General features: G+C 39.4%; 1 protein-coding gene across 6 annotated transcripts in view; it reads right to left on the reverse strand.

The window, feature by feature from the left end:
- The window catches only part of PATJ (PATJ crumbs cell polarity complex component), a 441,042-nt gene that overhangs the window by 133,932 nt on the left and 287,159 nt on the right, over positions 1-19,951 (reverse strand). For all 6 annotated transcript variants that reach the window (XM_017877225.1, XM_017877223.1, XM_017877224.1 and 3 more), the window contains exon 30: positions 3,389-3,461. In XM_017877225.1, the coding sequence (XP_017732714.1) occupies positions 3,389-3,461 (73 nt within the window). The remainder of the gene's footprint in view (positions 1-3,388; positions 3,462-19,951) is intronic.

The following is a 19,951-nucleotide window of genomic DNA, read 5'->3' on the forward strand; positions in this document are numbered from 1 at the left end:
TTTACCTTCCTACCAACCCATTCCCTACCTAGCCGCTGTGGGAGATGAGAATATGCCAGTCTAAAAAGGAAGGATCCTTGAGCTGAAGGCAATTAGGAAGAAGCAGATGCAGGAAAACCTTCTGCTCTCCCTCTATTTGTCTAAAAGTAGGACACAGATATATAAAGACAAAAGATATCTGCCTCCCTCTGAATCAGGGAGAACAAAGGTTAAACCCTGAAGACAAACAGAATGCTTATCCCCAGAGATGGCTCCAGGGGAATCTACATAAGCAAGCTATACCAACTAGCCTTTATCTGCCAGTTGTTTGCCTTCCCTCAAGTTGCCACCCCTAGAGACAAAGTCCTCTTCCTTTGTCTTGTCACTTCTCTAAACATTTACCATTTTTGTTGAAGATGCTATTTAAGCTAGAATTTAAATCTATCTCATTGAGAACTACTCATTCCCTGGGTGTTTGCCATGTATATAAGAAATAAGAAATACATATGTCATTAAACTGCTGTTTGTTTTGCTCTTGTTAATCTATCTTTTGTTACAAGGGTCCATTCCAACTGAGAACCTATGAGGGTTGAAGAAAAAAGTTATTTTTCTTCCCCTAAACAGCCAAGTGGTTCCTTTAAAACTATGTATCAGGTCACATCACTCCCCTGTTCAAATCCTTCCAGTGCCTTCTTCTGCATATAGAATAAAACCCAAACTTCTAACTCTGACTTACACAGCCTTTCTCTCCCTCTTGTCTCATATTCCACTGCTCTCCCAGCTCCTAATATGCTTCCAGCCATATTCCTCAAACATGCCCCAGCTCATTCTCACCTGAGAGCTATTTCTGTCCACTCAGCAGGGAAGGCTCCTCCCTCTTATTTTTGAATGTCCGGTTTTTTCTTTTAATTTTTATCTTATTTAAATTTTACCTTGCCCAAGTGTAACTAAGTACTCCCATTTTTCTAAGAGATAATTCTTTTTTTTTCTCTCTTTTTTCCTCATTACCCCAGTTTCCCATTTCCTACTTAGCCCTTTAGAAATGCAAACATAGGGTCATGCCTGTTATCCCAGCACTTTTGGGAGGCCCAGGCAGGGGGATCATCTGAGGTCAGGAGTTCGAGACCAGCCTGGCCAACATGGTGAAACCCCGTCTCTACTAAAAACACAAAAATTAGCCGGGCGTGGAAGTGTGCGCCTGTAATCCCAGCTACTTGGGAGGCTGAGGCAGGAGAATCACTTGAACCTGAGAGGCAGAGGTTGCAATGAGCTGAGATCACGTCACTGCACTCCGCCTGGGTGACAGGGTGAGACGCCATCTCAAAAAAAAAAAAAAAAAAAAAAAAAGAAATGCGAATATAGCCTTTTACCTCCCCTTCACTAGATGCTCCCTAGAGAGCAAGTTCATCTAACTATGTGCTTGGGAGAGATCCAGAAAGGAACCCTCACTCACCAGGAGGTTGCCTGGATCAATAACAGCAGATTTCTATGGGCCCCCACCCCCCGACCAGGAGACTACCTCGAGAGATATGAAACTCTGTCCCATCTGGGGAGTTTTTGGCCTAGTCCTGCACAAGAAGGCACCAGCAGTCACCAGCTCGACTGCCCTGTAGATAAGACACCGGAGCCAGCACATGGACCTCCCCCTGCTCATTTCCTCCTCTGCCTTTTAAAAGTGCCAGCTTTCTGCTCCAAAAGCGAAGCAGTTACACTTAAAGCAGGAAGCCTGTACTCCTTCCCCAAAGCTAGCTTTGGAATAAATCACCTTCCTTATATCAGACTCCCTTCTTGATAACCTGTGTTTCGGCTACACAAGTGGCCTTCTCTGTAACTCAGCAAAGTGGTCACATTCCCCACTTTAATTCTCTCCAAGGCACTGACTACTATATGATAATTCTTTTGGTTTATTTATTTCTTAATTTGCATCTTTGTGTCTTCAATCATGAAGAAAGAAAGATAACAAATTGGTAGGAAGCCTCATCCGTTTTATTCACACCTAGACCTCTAATGCCCAAAAGAGTGCTTAACAAATAATACGCACTCATTGAACACTTGTTTTTTGTGTTTTTTTTTTCCCCTCCAAATAGATTTATTGAATACAGCAAAATTCTATATACAAAATGACCTGGACCGGCTGCTTCAAAACATGATCCTTTCTTACTAATAGCTTGATAGGTCAGTCCATAGTGTTAAAAAGCAATTTACTCTTATGTAAATAGAAAAGTGCCCATTGCACATTAAATGAATGGCCTAACTACTGGAACTTTAGTAGTTCTACAAGATAATTCATATAGGTAGGATGGAGTTCCTATGACAGGCTGCTAAACAACAGATACGAGCCATCAAAAGGCCATTTTGTGTACCGCCACTGTGAAGCCATCATGCTTCTGGATCATAATGTTCCCATTATCTGATGCTGGACACACCAAAGGAATTTCAGTGGGGTCAGAAGTTAGCTTAGCTGCTTGCTGGGCTAGAACAGATATCACTCCAGCATGCTCATCGGACAGGGTCCCATGGCAACCCAGATTAAGTCCTTGTGAATCTGGGCACAGGACTCCAACAATGGAGGGAGTCTTCATTGTATCTTCTAAGCGCTGCTCCAAGGTCCACTCCATCCCACCCACGGTCCACCCCAGCCCAGAACCCTGAACACTTGTTGAAAGAATAAAAATAATGTGTATTGCACAATCACATTTTTATTAAAAGGGACACTATATATAGCTATTTATGGTTACTGTAGAAACAAAGGAAAAAGTATGAAAAGATACTGAATAGTGAACATTAACTTCCTTAGGGAGGTAGTGAAAGACAAATTAAGATTTCTTTGAATAACCCTGCACTATTTAATTAGTAACAATAAGTATGTATTTCTTCTTGGAGTTAAAAAATAATTCAATAAATATAAAATGAGAAGAGAAGGAATATTCCCTCAGCTGGGGAGACAAACTGATTATACAGTTCTATCTCTATCTACTTCAGAAACTGACCAATATTACAGCAATCTTGTTATACTAGTAATTTCTCCATTCACAGATGAAAGTAATTATTTAAAGGCACCTTGATCACAGGTATTAAAGTATTTCAAAACCATAAAGAAAGGGGTACAATTCAGTCATAAACAAAGAGAATTTTCTTGTAAATTCTGAAATGCCCAATTAGAACAAAATTATATATTTAGAGGAGACCCTGAGCAACTCTGAGGAAGGTAATACTTATATGGTTAGGTTCTAATATATTTACTAAAAAACTGCTTTATAATCAATACCTCAATACTTTCTACTTTGGTCAGGGAAATTTTCCATGAGTTTGGAATATCAAATAATGAATATCAAAAATGTCAGATTTGGGGAAAATGCTAATGACAAACCCATCTAATATACTAAGAGCTAATTAGAAACAACCTTACCTCAATAGAAGATGGAGAACTTGATGGCACTGGAAAGGGAGTAACGGCCATCTGATTGACTGCATCCTCGTTTCTGTGAAATGTTAAAATAGGCAGAATCAGTACACAGTAAATGCTAAGTTCCTGGCTCAAATTATAAATACTTCCTAAGTTCTCAGTTGAAAATGCACACACAGCATCATAGAATTAAATAAATATATATATAAATATATATAGCTTCCATATATATAGCTTCCAACCATGCAAAGTTACTATGCACAAAAAAAGATGTACTGCTCAAGGGATACTAAGATGCAATTATTAGTGACAAGGAGCGATGATGCTAGGAGTTACTCAAATCCCATTTAGTAAGTCAGGTGCTGCAGAGGATAAGTTTGGAAAGGCTTTGGCTCTTTCAGCACTGTGGAGTATAAATTTTTCAAATGGCCATGTGCAACCTTTAGGCCCCATTAATGTCTGCAGCGTTTTGTTCTTTGAACTGGAAAGGATCCCAGCCTCCTCACTTGGCTTCTAACTTTGTTTTGCAAATGAAGGATGATGGGGTATCTACAATAGGCCTGCAAGGTGGAGTGTGAGGAGGAGTGATTGATGGGGAGGGCAGAGCTCCAGACAGAAAATGCTTTGTGGTTAGGTGAATTCTCCTCCTCCTCATCCCAATGGAGTAGAGTAGATGGCAGCTGAAACCTCATCACCAGGGTGACAGGCATACAACTCCTACAATACTGGTTCTGATTATTTGGACCTATTTCCACCACATTACTAGCAAATGGTTGGCAGTGGTCTGTGGGAGATAATGACTATCCTTTATAGTCATTATACCCATTATGATGCACAACCAACATAATTATCTCAAGATTTATGTGAAGTTTGCTTTTATGTTTCACAATATAAACCAAGGAAGCTCACAAAAAACGCTTCCTGCTGATATGCAAAGTTCTTAGACTGTTCACAGATTTCTCTCCATATGACCCATGTATATAGAACAGCTACTGCCTGACTTGGGAGGGCATTCAAAATCCAACCCCACTGTATGCTTTAGTTTTCACCAATTGGATTATGAGACCATTCTTCCCTTGGTGATTTAATTATGTCACTGCCTTTTCTTGAAATGCCTTTCTTTCTCTTTTTTCTTCCCTTTCCTCCCTCCCTCCCTTCCTTCCTTTCTTCTTCTTTTTTTTTTTTTTTCTTTTTTTTGAGATGGAGTCTTACTCTGTCACCTAGGCTGGAGTGCAATGGCACAATCTCAGCTCACTGCAGCCTCCACCTCCTGGGTTCAGTTGATTCTCCTGCCTCAGCCTCTGGAGTAGCTGGGATTACAGTCATGTACCACCACACCCGGCTAATTTTTGCATTCTTTATTTAATTTATACCCCACCCATCCTTCCCCTCCAATGTGAGTTCAATGACCTCTAACTAGGTGAATTATTCCCTTCCCTTAAATTCAAAGACTATTCTATATATCGTTGTCTTCCAAATTCACATATTTAGCCCAAATCTTTTGAGCTTAGGACTAGGACCTGTGTACCCAGCTCTTACTTTATATCTCCACTAGATGTCTTACAAGCATCTCAAATAAAATAGAGCTTTTTTATCTCACTTAGTCACCATATGTTTCCACAGCCAATTCTCTTCACCAGAGTAAATGTCAACAACATCTGTCCAGTTGTTCAACCAGGAACCAGGGGTCATTCTTGAAAATTCTCTTCCCTCAACTGTACTTCTAACCAGCAAGTCTCATGGATTTTACCTTCAACACATATCTTGGATCTTTCCACTTCTTTCCATCCTATCCTATCTATAAGCCATCATCATTTCTCACCTGCATGTAAGAGCAACTCAGTTATATCCTCTCTCCAACCCATTCTCCACTCAGCAAAGTTATTATGATTCTAACACATAAAACTGATTATATTTCTAACCCCTTCTTATGGCTTCTTAATGCACTTAGGATCAAGCTCGAAGTCGATAAGGAAGCTCAGAGGTCCCAGCCCCCATCTCTGGCCCCCTCTAGTGCTTCTTCCCCTTGCTCACTTATGCCCCAGTCCAGCTGCACAGACTTTCTTTCCACTTCTTAGCTGAGCCAAGATCTACCCACCTCAGGGTCTTCTCTTACTGTACTCTCTTGTGCTCTGCTTGACAAATACTTTGGCTGATTTACTCCTATTTCTTCTTCATAGCTCATCATAAATGTCATTTCCTAAAACAAGCCTTCCAGGCTTCTTAATATGCTCATAGCACCCTCCACAATGATTGCTGTTATAGGTCTGTTTCTTTCATATTTTACCTAACTGATTTGTGTGCACATTTGCTCCAAATCTGAATTTCTCTCTGGATGGGAAATATTCCAAGGACAGGACTCATGTCCATCCTACTCCCTACGACACTATCTAGGGGTAACATAGTGCCTGGCAAGTGTTTGTGCTTAACACAGTCATTGAAAAAAAAAATGAATGAATGGTGGGGTGGGTTGGGGTGGGATGTAAGGACAACTCTCTTCAACAAGGAGACAGAAAGGTAGGAGTCTCAGTTCCAGCCCAGTCACTAACTAACAGAGGGACTTTGGGGAAATCACTTTTCAGAGTCTAAGTTTCTAGATCCCTTAAGTAAGTAGCTTAACTATAAGAATCCTAAATTGGTTAAATTTTTTGTGGAATGAAACACAGCATAAATAAAAACATGAAGTCTAGGTGCCATTTCAAGCTCTATGCTTCTTGGATTCTTAGACTATCTAGGCGTGAACCAAGCCAAAGCAAATGGGAGAAAAACTACAACTATAAAGTGACACAGCGTATCAAGCACATCTCTGTTTTTTCTGACTGCATTTCAGGTGCCTTGAGCAAACACTATTATGTTAAGAGATGGCTTGGCTATTGCTTTTCAGCGAGTACAATCCATTCCTCAGCAGTTTGCTCACATATAGAAAAAGAAATCCGTCACTTGTGGGTAAAGAACAACATTTTCCCAGTGGTAATTCTGTTTCCCACTCAATCTCTCCCATTGAACAACACAATAAAGCTCAGCTTAGGGCCGAAAGCTAACAGGCCATGTCTGCTCTAGATCTGGAACTCACAGTGCAGAGTATACTTGGCAGTAATTAAATAGATGACTTTTCATATCTCTTTCAAAGGTTACCAGCATTAAAAATATGGCTGTACATGAATTCTTATTGAGAGATCATGATGAACTGAACCAAGTTAGCTCAAATTGGCCAAGTAATCCCTTTACAATTTAATGATTTTTTCACAAATTAGTATGACTTTAATGGTCTTTAAAGTCCATATTAAATTTTTTTAACCTTACATAATAGAAAACCAACAATTACTCTCACTGAAAAGAAGAAAGCTGCTATAAGAAGTTACAGTTCATAATCCTTTATAATCCACTTAATAAAGTGGTCACATCCCTCAGCATCAAGCCATGGAGAGCTGACATAGCTGCAATTTTCTAGAGAAAAGTAGGAAAAGGGCAACCAAAGAAGAGAAGGCATTTATACTTCAGACAAGCAGTGGGGCCTGAATGACATCTGGAGAACCTTTGAGCCCTCATATCCTATGATTCTCATAAGTAATTAAATCTGTTTGCTTTATAATTAAACATTTTTTTTTTTTTTTGAGACAGTGTCTCTCTCTCACCCAGGCTAGAGTGCAGTAGCGCGATCTTGGCTCACTGCAGCCTCCACCTCCCAGGTTCAAGTGACTCTCGTGCCTCAGCCACCTGAGTAGCTGGGACTACAGGCGTGTGCCACCATGTGCAGCTAATTTTGGTATTTTCAGTAAAGCTGGCGTATCACCATGTTGGCCAGGCTGGTCTTGAGCTCCTGGGCTCAAGTGATCTGCCTGCCTTGGCCTCCCAAAGTGCTGGGATTACAGGTGTGAGCCATCAAGCCAGGTGAAACTTTCCTTTCCACATAATTAGCCTAAGTTTCTTAGGCCCCAGTGCCTCAAAGAGAACACAGTCAGGAACTGTAATTGTTTGTGGGTGTTTTTATAATTATCTTTAAGAGCTGCTGGGAGAGAGATAATGGACTTCTCCCACAGATAAGCATGAGACCCGTTTTCCAGAGCACAGAACACTGCATGTGTGTTCTCATTGCTGTACTTGCCATACTCTGTTCAAATTACTTGTGCTGGTTTTTCTCCCACTCTGAGCACAAGGATGAGATCTTATTACTTCATATCCTCAGCTTGTAGTGTGGGACCTGGCAGGGAGTAGGTGTACTGTTATGTAAATGTCTGTTGAACAAAAGTGATCTTAATAAGACAGGGAAAAGAAACCAGAATTACTGAAACCACCCCGTACTGTTTCCATGAGTTAGTGAGGCCGTGCTGCCTGTAGTCAGCCAGCCATCAGTATTTACCACATGTAAGGGCCATTTCTTGGGGTGTCCACCCAGCTCACAGTGATTCCTTGGATGGGCCATAATGTCTACACTAGGTACTAATAGCCCTGCCCTCAACCAGATTGGATAAAGGGGGCAGACATCTGCCTCAGTTTGGGGCAATCAGATTCTCTCTCCCAGAGGTTTAACATTTGGAAGAGACATATAAAGATCAGGAGTGCAATGTCAAGACCACCAATGGAAATGCTCAAGGAAAAACAGGGGTTCAGAACTCCCTTTTGCCGATATCTCTAGAGCTGCCCTGGGTCCATCTCTGGAGCCTTATTGTATGGATCTTTTTCTAAGAGTCCATGAGGCATCTGGACTCTCACAATACATTCTCCTTTTAGTTTAAGCTGGCTGGTGGTTACTTTGATTGGTTGAAACTCAACTATATAGCTTTGATTTTATTTTGAATATATACATGTCTTTATTTAACAAATATTTATGCTATGTGCACAAAAATGGATAAAATGGATTAAAAATGGATAAAAGACGATTCTTGCCCTTGATGATATTAGCATCATTTACTTAGTTGTAAACAAACAACTAAGTAAACAAACAACTGCAATTGTAGCATTAATACCTGATGTGGTTTGGCTATGTCCCCACCCGAAATCTCATCTTGAATTGTAGTCCCCAAAATCCCCACATGTCAAAGGAGAGACCAGATGGAGGTAATTGAATCATGGGGCAATTTCCCCCATGCTGTTCTTGTAATAGTGAGTGAGTTCTTAGGAGAGCTGACGGTTTTATAAAAAGTGTGTGGTAGTTCCTCCTGCATTCATTCTCCTTCCTGCTGCCTTGTGAAGAAGGTGCTTTGCTTCCCCTTGCACCGTGATTATAAGTTTCTTGAGGCCTCCCCAACCACGCTGAACTATAAGTCAGTTAAATCTCTTTCCTTTATAAATTATCCAATCTCAGATAGTATTTGCATAGCAGTGTTAGCCAGACTAATACACTACTCAAGGGATCTCAATTTAGTTTTTCTCCAAAAGTATGCTAAGAATACCTCTAATTCAGCTTCTTGTTTGTAGAATATATTTGTATTTGTGGAAAACGCACATTCTGGATCTGATTTGAATTGTTTTGTTATAAAAATGAAACTCACATTGGTAAAATCATGTAACTTGTGTTAGACAAAAAGCTAAGTCTCCCAAGATTCCTGCCCCCAGTTTACAGACAAATTTCACTTCCATAATGAGATTATATGATAAGTCATAGCTGACTATAAGATAAAGGGAGATTATTAGTTTGGGCCTGATCTAATCATACAAGCAAAGCCCTTCAAATCTGGAGATTTCACTTAGAACCTCAGTATCCTAAAGCCTTAAATTAGTAGGTTGACTTAAATGAATTCTAACCTGATTAAACTCTTTGTGGAATGCCTAGAGGTCACAGACAGGAAGTCAGAGATTGGAAGCACCATTGCTTGCTTCAGGATGGAGGGGGCTTTCTGATAAGGACTGTGGGGGACCTCTAGGAGCTGACAGCAGCCCCCACCTGAGAACCAGCAAGAAAATAGAGAATGAGCCTGGAAGCGACTTTCTCCCCAAAGCCTCCAGACAAGACCTCAGCCTGGCCAATGCCTGACTGAGCTTAGTAATACCCTGGGCAGAGAATTGAGCCACGGCTTGTCATGCCAGCATTCTGACCTACACAACTGTGAGCCAATAAACGGGTGTTGTTTTCTGCCATTCAATTTGGGTGATTTGTTACACGGCAAGAGAAAATTCATACATGACACAAATTTTGATTTGGAAAACATGGTCACCGGAAATATAACTAGAAACATAACATTTGACTGCTTACCAGATACCACTGTTCAAAATGCTTTACATACATTAACTCATTTAACCTTCATAACAAGTCTGCATCTTAGTTAGAATTATTTTTTTTCATTTTCTCTTGGTTTTACAGAAAGGTTAAGCAACCTGACCAAAGTCACACAGCTTATAAATCACAATGCTGATAAATAGCAGAGCTGAGGTTCAAAAACAGCAGTCTGGTTTCAAAACCTACTCTTAAATACTATACTACAGTGTTTCCCATTTTAATAGTCTATCCAGAGCCACAGATGTCTCCTTCTCTCATATACGCAAGTTAAGATCCCTAGGTGGGTCTAGGCTATTAAATTTTGGGCTATTACTTTTTAAATTATTTAATACATTTCCTTGGGGTAAAAATACATGCACGGTTCTAAGTCTGCTCACTGTATCAACTGCAGTCTGTCCACATTTCATATGCAGGTTCTGGGTGTTTTATCTATTAACATATTACCCATCCCTCATAGAGATATAATGACTATAAAAGGCTTTAAAATTTCATTTTGTGTGATGGGGCAGGTATAGTGGTGAATATTGCAGTAGAGTGTAATTTCCTCAGTACTATTCTGGGATAGTTATTAGGGCTGTTCATAAATCCTCTAGCTTCAACTTTTCTTCCTCTTTAAAGGTGAACCAGTGCTTGATTAGCTACGTTTCCTTTTTCTGCATTGGTGATCATGGAAACAAATGGTGAGAAGGCACCTCTGCTGCCTGGCTACGTGAATGACCATGGTTAACAGAGGGCTCCTTACTGAGCCCTGATGGGTATGTAACATGAGAAAGAAATAAACCTTTGTTTATTTCTTTGTTGTCTTAAGCCATGAGTTTTGGGGTTGTTTGTTACTGAAGCATAACTGTGTCTACCCTGAGTCTAACATGCTCTATACAAGTTTATTCTATAATAATTTTTTAAAAAGCCACATTTATACCTTATTCATAGTAACCAAAAACTGGAAACAACCCAAATGTTCACCAACAGGAGAATGATCATCAAATTTTTGTATATTCATAGAATGAAGTATTACTCTGTGATTAAAGGAATAAACATAACATGGATAAATCTCAAAAACGTTATGTTAATGAAAGAAACCAGACACAAAAGAATAAATGCTGTTTGATTCTATTTACATTAAGTTTAAGAACAGTTGAAACTAACCTATAGTGACAGAAATCAGGAAGCAGGTGGCTCTTGGGGGAAGGAGAGATTGACTGTAAAGGGACACCAGCAATCTTTCAGAGGTGAATGAATAGTCTATTATTTTTGTTTTGTGTGGAGGTTACACAGGTGTATGCAATTATCAAAACCCAACAGACTTAAGACATAAAGTCTATTGCACTGAGTATAAATTATACTCCAACTAAAAAATAAATCCATGATAATGTGTAGTACAAGACAACTACGTTAGCTTGGAAATGAATATAAGCAAAGGCACAGACAGACCAAAGCAAAGGTATGGATTCTATCACTGATAAGATATAAGTAAGATACAAAACAACATAAAACCCTGGTTTCTCAAGCTTTACAACTGGGATAATGTCTAATATTAATAGAATTGTTAGGAGATAATGTAAACATCAAAGCACCAAAGCATACTAATAGAAGTAAATATTTAATGTTTTATGGCTTTGTCATGTTAAATCTCAAATGCTTAAACTTCCAGGTGCTACATCCTTGGTTACTATTAATTCATTCAGCCATCAATCCAAAAATTTAAAACATCACTGAGTCTAATGCTTTGACTCTAAAGGCTTTATTCTTCTTTTTTCTTTTAATCCCATAGTTTCCATCCTAATTCATGTCCTTTTCATGTTGCCTGGTCTATGACAACAGTATCCCTACTTGTTTTCTTGTTCTGCTTTCTCTGCATCTGAATCCATCCAAATTGTGAAAACTACCCCCTGGAACCGAGCCTGAAAATAACCCAACATCAATGAGTTCCCTCTATGGATGTTTGTTTTGCCTGATGTATAGTTACTTATTTGCATGTCTTTGTAGTTGCTGGAGAACTTCTTACTTAACTGTGTGACCTTATACAGCATATGACATACAGGAGGTGCTCAGTAAATCGTGAATTGCTGATGCCATTTGGACTCAATTCTTTCCTATGTAAGTCTACCTAGCTAGCATTAAATATTAACTAACTCTTGCTGTACCCATTTCTCCAACAGCAATCTCTTGCTCCTTTGAATTTCTAAACTGCTTATGTGGCTTGTCTCAGTAACTTCATTCTATTCTTCTCAGAGCATTTCACTGTAGTTTTGGATGCACATACATGTCATATACAGCAATTTGTTGATATAATGTATTTTTTCTTTATGCCTCAAAGGTGTAACCATAATTCAAACTATAATAAGGGATTTCATTAACATGTTATTTGATAGCCCTCGACTAATTCCTTAGGATAAATATGGGATACTCTAATATAAACTCAAAAAGAACACTGTAAATTGTTGCCGAAATAAAAATTAGTGGTCATGAGGAGAACATACTTATGCTTCAGGGAAACACAACAAATCCATGGTGACAATTTATGAATGATGAAAAATAAGACATCTAATGTAACGGGCAGAGTGTGTGTATTTGTAGAATGCCATAACTTTATCAGGATATGAGATATTCCTAAGAAGCATTTCTACCTCTTCTAAAAGCAAGAAAGTGTGTTTCATCTTAAAATTCATAGGGAATTTTAAGGGACTCCAAATATCCAAAACAATCTTGAAAAGAAAAGTTGAAGGTCTTACCTTTCCTTGATGTTCAAACCTACTGCAAAGCTATGGTAATCAAAATAGTGTGGTACTGGCATAAAGATCGACATATTAACCTATAGAATAGGACAGACAGTCAAGAAATAAATGTTTGTATACATGTATGTATGTATGTATGTATGTATGTATTTTGAGACAGGATCTCACTCTGTTACCCAGGCTGGAGTGCAGTGGCATGATCATAGCTCATTGTAGACTTGAAGCCTCAAATTCCCAGGCTCAAGCAAACCTGAAGTAGCTGGGACTACAGGTACAGGCTACCATTTCTGTCTTTTTTTTTTTTCCAAACACAGTCTCCCTCTGTTGCCCAGGCAGCAGTATGAGTGACGTGATCATGGCTCACTGCAGCCTTGACCTTCCAGGCTAGAGCAATCCTCACACCTCAGATTCCCAAGTAGCTGGGACCACAGGTGGGTGCCACCACACTGGGCTAATTTTCTTTTTGAATTTTAGTAGATATGAGGTCTCGCTATGTTGCCCAGTCTGGTCTTGAATTCCTGAGCTCAAGCAATCCTCCCACCTTAGCCTCCCAAAATGCTGGGATGACAGGTGTGAGCCATCACACCCACCCTGTATATAATTCAGTGATTTTTAACTAGAACCCCAAGACCATTCAGTGGGGGAATGGATGATCTTTTCAACAAATGGTGCTGGAAAAACTGGATATCTACATGTAAAAGAATGAAGTCTTCTGGGTGAAGGTTACACAGATGGGGTGCATCTGTAATCCTAGCCACTCAAAAGGCTGAGATGGGAGGATGGCTTAAGCCCAGGAGTTTGAGGCCAAATTGTGCTATGATCATGCCTGTGAAGAGCCACTACTCTCCAGCCTGAGCAACATAGATCCTCAACTCTAAGAGAGGGGAAAAAAAGAATGAAGTCATAGCCTTCCTTTACACCATATATGAAAATAAACTCAAAATGAATCAAAGGCTTAATATAAGAGCTAAAACTATAAAACTCTTAGATGAAAACATAGGGATGAAATGCTTTGTGACATTGGATTTGACAATAATTTCTTGAATACAACACCAAAAGCGCAGGCAACAACAACAATAGACAAATTGGACATCAAAATAAAAAACCTTGTGTATATCAAAGGACACAATCAACAGAGTGAAAAGGCAATTTATGAAATAGGAGAAAATATTTGCAAATCATATATCTGACAAGTGGTTAATATCTAGAATATGTAAAGACTCCCATAATTCAACAACAGCAAAACAAACAACCTCATTAAAAAAATGGGCAAGGGACTTGAACAGACATTTCTATAAAGAAAACACATAAAAAGTCAGTAAGCACCTGAAAAGATAATATCACTAATTCATCAGGGAAGTGCAAATCAGGCACATCAAAATCACAATGAGATACCACCTCACACTCATTAGAATGGATACCATCCAAAAAATCAACAAAAAAAGAGGAATGTTGGCAAGGTCATGAAGAAATTAAAACCTGTGTACGTTGTTGGTAGGGATGTAAAATGGTACAGCAACTATGGAAAACAGTATGGAGGTTCCTCAGAAAATTAAAAATAGATTAACTGTAGGACTGAGGAATTCCATTTGTGTGGTATATATCCAAAAGAATTGAAAGCAGGGTCTGGAAGAGATACCTGTATATCCGTGTTCATAGCAGCATTACTTACAGCCACCAAAAGGTGGAAGCAACCCAAGTACCTATCAATGGATGCGTGGACAAACAAACACGGCACGGACATAAAATGGAACATTATTCAGCCCTAAAAAGGTAAGAAATTCTAGCACATGCTGTGACATGAATGAACATCGAAAATACATGCTAAGTGAATATACCAGTCACAGAAGGACAAACACTGCATGAGTCCACTTACGTGAGGTACCTAGGACAGTCAAATTCAGAGACAGACAGTAGAATGGTGGCTGCCAGGGGCTGAGAGGAGGGAAGAATGGGGAGTTATTGTTGAATGTATACAGAGTTTCAGTTTGGGAAGATGAAATAATTCTGGAGATGGATGGTGATGATGGTTGCCCAACAATGTGAATGTACTTCAAGCCACTGAACTGTGCATTTAAAATGGTAAAGATGGTACCTTTTGAATTATATGTTATACTCGGTTGCTTCCACCTTTTGGCTACAGTAAATAATATTGCTATGAACACGGATATAGAAATATCTCTTCCAGATCCAGCTTTCAATTATTTTGGATGCATACTCCACAAGTAGAATTGCTGGGTCCTGTGGTCAAATTTTGTGTTGTTTATTTCATCGCAATTTAAATTAACTGAGCAAGAAAAAAAGTGAAAGTGTGATGAAAATACGTTTGAATTATTTAGAATGTCACTTAAAATCATGATTGTCTTCAGGGTGCTCTGGGCCTGCCTCTTGGAAACGTCCTTTCACCAAATCCATAGGATCTCATTTTATGCCAACAAAATATCATTTTATCAAAAGCAGAAGTTATGTGCCTGAATTCAGCCTGGATTGTTGAGCAGGCTGACTTTATTTATTGCAACTCATTCTAAAATGATTACAACTACAATCTAGTGCCTGGCACATCATTTAGGTGCATGTGCACGTACACACACACACGAATGTTGAATAAATGAACACGTCAACACAACTAACAAGGCCTGGATATTGCTTTCTGGTTGGACTAAATCTAGTGGTCTAAGCCATCTCAGGATAGTGAAAAATAATCCCTATACTTCCTGTATTGGAACACGACACTGAATTAACGTTCAGCCAGGAAAGCTCCATGTAAATGAACCAGAAGTCATGTACAAAACAAAGCAAATCATTCTATCTCAACAGGAAAATTCCTTTCCAAAAAGATTCCAGGAGATACTCCTAACTGTATGAACAGAGGAAACAGTTCCAATTCACAATGAGAAGAAACTACCAAAATAGCTGAGTATGCTGTATCGGAAATAAAGGTCCAATGACAATGGAATAATGAGTTCTATTTACTTGGCACTTCAAACAATGTCAATCACTAAGGAGGGCTGCCGGGAGAAAGCAGTATCTAGACCCACATTTTACACAGGAGGCCCCAGGCATGTTCTAAATAATTGTTGCCAGTTGCACAGAGGAGAAGGTGGGTCATAAAATATTTGGCAGTGCAGGCTGGCAGGATAGTTGATGTGGGGAACTTAGGACTGGATGAAATGGATGACTTAGCCTAATAAGTTTATCAAAGAGAGCCCTTTTTTTTTCTTTTCTTTTTTTTTTTTTTTTTTGAGACAGGGTCTCTCTCTGTCGCCCAGGCTGGAGTATAGTGGCACTATCTCAGCTCACTGCAACCTCTGCCTCCTGGGTTGAAGTGATTCTCTTGCCTCCGTCTCCTGAGTAGCTGGCATTACAGACGCATGCCACCATGTCCAGTTAATTTTTTGGCATTTTTAGTAAAGACAGGGTTTTGCCATGTTGGCCAAGCTAGTCTCGAACTCCTGGCCTCAAGTGATCAGCCCGTCTTGGCCTCTCAAAGTGCTGGGATTACAGGTGTGAGCCATTGTGCCCAGCCTTCCAAGAGAGTCTTTCTAAAAGGTAGTACAGTAGATACTCTCACCCATTCCCCTCTTATTCCTGGCTGGCAAATCCCAAACATTCAGACACACAGACCTTAATATGCAGCCCTCACCATAAGGCCATGTGCTGGGATCCCCACCCTCAGGGACAAACTGGGACAAATCCTGCCTGTTTGCTCTTTGATAATCATGGTAATCTCATTTCAAGACGCAGCAATGGTTTGGCAATGGTAATGAGTCATACTGGAGATCCTCAGTAGAGACTTGTTCAGAGGCCTTATGCTCTGCTAAAGTCGTCTGAAGGATGTAAAACTCAGAATTCTAAGGCTTAAAGTTTACAAGTGGCAGGAATATGCACAGAGGAAACCAAACGTCTCACTCTGGTTGCTGTAATTTGTTCAGATAGCGCTATTTCTTATCTGTTCATTAAGATTCTTTGATAGTAAGCAATAAAAATAAATTTGGGCCAACTTAAGCAAAAGAGAATTTACTGGAGGGATACTGAGCTCTCACAAAATTGACAGGCTATAGGATCAGGCTTGGGACAGTTGGGAACTAAGAGACCTCCAGAGGACAAGGAAGTAGGAAACAGAACGATGTAGCAGGAGTGTCTGGCCAGGGCGCTGTGGCTCTATGAATAAACACCATTCATATCAAATCAGTCACATGGCTTGCTTCCAATTCTATGCCTAAAGTATCATATTGCCCAAGTGTGAGACACATTGACCACCCGCTGGCCGCACTTTGGCAGTGAGAGAAAGAACTGGCTCCTTCAGCTTCCACAGAGAGAGACAGGTATCTAGATGTACTGTTTCACTGTGTGTGTGTGTGTGTGTGTGTGTGTGTGTGTGTGTGTATTGGGAGGTGGGAAGTGGGGGTCTACCCAAGGAAACATGAATTCCACTGGGCAAATAGTATAAATATTGACCAGCAAGAAAGAAAAAAAGCAGGCTCACATCATCCCTGATGACCATCCCAGTTAGTTGTCTCTGAGTGCCGAAAGAGGTGAAACAAATAAACGCATAATTCCCATAAGCGAATATATGCAGGTATTATATTAAGGAATGGAAGTAGCAAAGAAAAAATGACCACTTCTGCCCACGAAAGAGTAAAACTGAGTAGACCAATATCAACTTCTGAAATTGAATTGGTAATTAAAAAAAAAAAACCTGCCAACCAAAAAAAGCCCTGGACCAGATGGATTCACAACTGAATTCTACCAGACATACAAAGAAGAACTGATACCAATCCTACTGAAACTATTCCAAAAAAAATCAAGGAGGAGGGGCACCTCCCTAACTCATTCTATGAAGCCAGCATCAGCTGACACCAAAATCTGGCAGAGACGCAACAAAAAAAGAAAACTTCAGGCCAGTATCCCTCATGAACATAGAAGCAAAAATCATCAACAAAATATTAGCAAACCAAATTCAGCAGCACATCAAAAAGCTTACCACCACCAAGTAGGCTTTATTCCTGAGATGCAAGTCTGGTTCAACATACACACATCAGTAAATGTGATTCACCACATAAACAGAATCAAAAGCAAAAATCATATGATGATCATCTCAATAGATGCAGAAAAAGCTTTTGATAAAATCCAACATACCTTCATAATAAAAACCCTCAACAGACTACACATTGAAGGAACACCTCAAAATGATAAAAGCCATCTCTGAAAAACCTGCAGCCGACATCATGCTACCTTACAGAATTCAAAACAATTGACATACACAGCTATACTTACCCAATGATACCTTCCTAAAGAAGGATTGCTTCTCTCCTAGAAGCACATGTCCAGGTATTCTGATTGGGTACCCAGTTGTGGAACCTTTGGGTTTCTACACATCCTATGACTTTGCTTACTTATCCTTCGAGTCTTAGCCTAAGCATCTTTCTCTGTGACATCTTCCCACAGACCCCAAAGACTACATCAGATGCATCTCCTATATGTCCCTACAGCATCACAGTACTTATATCACTGGATAAGTACTAGACTATTGTTTATTCTGTTTCCTCCTTTCAGACAGAAATTGTGCTCTTTCAATCACCAACCCCACCCCAATAACACACGTAGGTGTTCTGTAAACACCTGCTGAAAAGATGAATGAATGTTTCTTTGCGAAAGTTAAACTCATGCTTATGCATGCATTCTTTTTTCCTGTTTATCAAAACTAGATCTAATGAATCAAGAGCACAAGAAGGATTTTATTTTATGTTTTTTGAGATGGAGTTTCACTCTTTTTGTCCAGGCTGGAGTGCAATGCGTGATCTCAGGTCACTGCAACCTCCACCTCCTGGGTTCAAGTGATTCTCCTGCCTCAGCCTCCCAAATACCTGGGATTACCGGCACCCGCCACCATGCCCAGCTAATTTTTGTATTTTTAGTAGAGACGGGGTTTCACCATGTTGGTTAGGCTGGTCTGGAACTCCTGACCTCAGATGATCCGCCCGCCTGGGCCTCCCTAATGCTGGGATTACAGGTGTGAGCCACCATGCCCGGCCAAGAAGGATTTTTAAAATAGGCATCCAAGTTGCTTCTTCAGATGGTCATCTCCTTAAGATGACTCTGGCATTCACATTAACTTCAAGCAATATCGTCTTTTAGGGATATGGCCAGAGGACAACGAGCCACGCTAATTTTTAATTACAAAAGCAAGATATATGTTCAATCCATACAGGAAGGTGGAGCCCATGGTGAATCCACTTTTACTCAGTGGGGCTTGACAGCTAGCACTAAATCTTTCCAAGGATTTCAGTTTCATCTCGTTTCCTTTAGCCCCAGGAGTTTTTATACAGTACACATTTTCCACATGTAATTAAGTAAGGGAGAGTGAGTTGTTATACATGACATTCAAGTTTTGATAGTGGGGGAAGGTATGACAAGAGCTGCAGGCAAGATCATTAATCTTTTTGGATCCCTGCACTGCCAAATACAGCAATTAATTCATTGTGTTAATACGGTTCTCCTCCTGTACTTAAATTGGTGTGCTCACATGAAGGGGAGAATGCCAAACACGAAAACCCACAGAACTGAATGTAGAGTGCATAGCAAGCACCCAGATTGTAATACGCATCTGGATGATACAGAGTTGAATAATTTAGTGTATCAGAGACCATATGTTTAGAGTATAATTTCCAGGATTGTCCAAAATCTAATGATGTGAAAAGGAAAAGGGAAAAAGTGATTATGTAAGTCATGTATAAATAGCTGCAACTTGCTAATTTGTGCTAATGACCCACAGAGCCCTTGCCAATTACAGATGAATTAGTATATGAATAAATACAAGTGTTAAAAGAATATGACAAGGACCTGATCACAAAATGTACATTGCTATAGACTAAAGGCCTTAGTTAATTAAAATGTTGCTTGCAGCATATTTTAATAGCTTTCTGTGATTACTGCTAATCATTCTCTAAAACCTGTGGCCAGTTCCCATTTCCATCTCAATTGTCAATAAATTTGAAAAACAGTTGCCAAGGTATAAAAGCCAAAATTTTCTGTATAATGGAAAAGCACAGAGAATAATTTCAACTAAGGAAGGAAATTTTGCCAAATAGAAGTGCAAATTGTAAAGAAATACAATTTATAAAAACTAGTTTTCAAAGTTACATTATAACACAGTACAAGCTATGCAGAGTTCAAAAGACAAGCAAAATTGCATCTGTGGTGCTGAGATGATTTAAGTGTTAACTTTTGGAAACTTGATAATGAATTGAATTTTAACTTCTTCAGGATTTGATTCTAAAACAGGCAAAATCAGGACTCTTATAATAAATAATTATTCAGAATCACTCCTATACATTTTTTCTCCCTATTAAAGAAGATATAAAAAAATCTTAGCTAATTTGGGAAAGTACTGGGAAGAGGGGCCGAGGTATGAGGAATTTTGTAAAATACTGAGTTACAGAAATATAGATTTTTTTAATCCACAAAATAACAACAACGAACTTACTATAATTGTTGCCTTTGGACAATAAGTAACCTAGAACTGCTTAGTAGGAGCAAAAAGGAAATTCATTCAACAAAGCTTTCTGAACACTCATTATATGCTACACACTGTAATTGAAAGACCATGCAGGA

The sequence above is a fragment of the Rhinopithecus bieti genome, unplaced genomic scaffold (genome assembly GCF_001698545.2).
Source record: "Rhinopithecus bieti isolate Rb0 unplaced genomic scaffold, ASM169854v2 scaffold_6380, whole genome shotgun sequence".
Classification (NCBI taxonomy): Eukaryota; Metazoa; Chordata; class Mammalia; order Primates; family Cercopithecidae; genus Rhinopithecus; species Rhinopithecus bieti.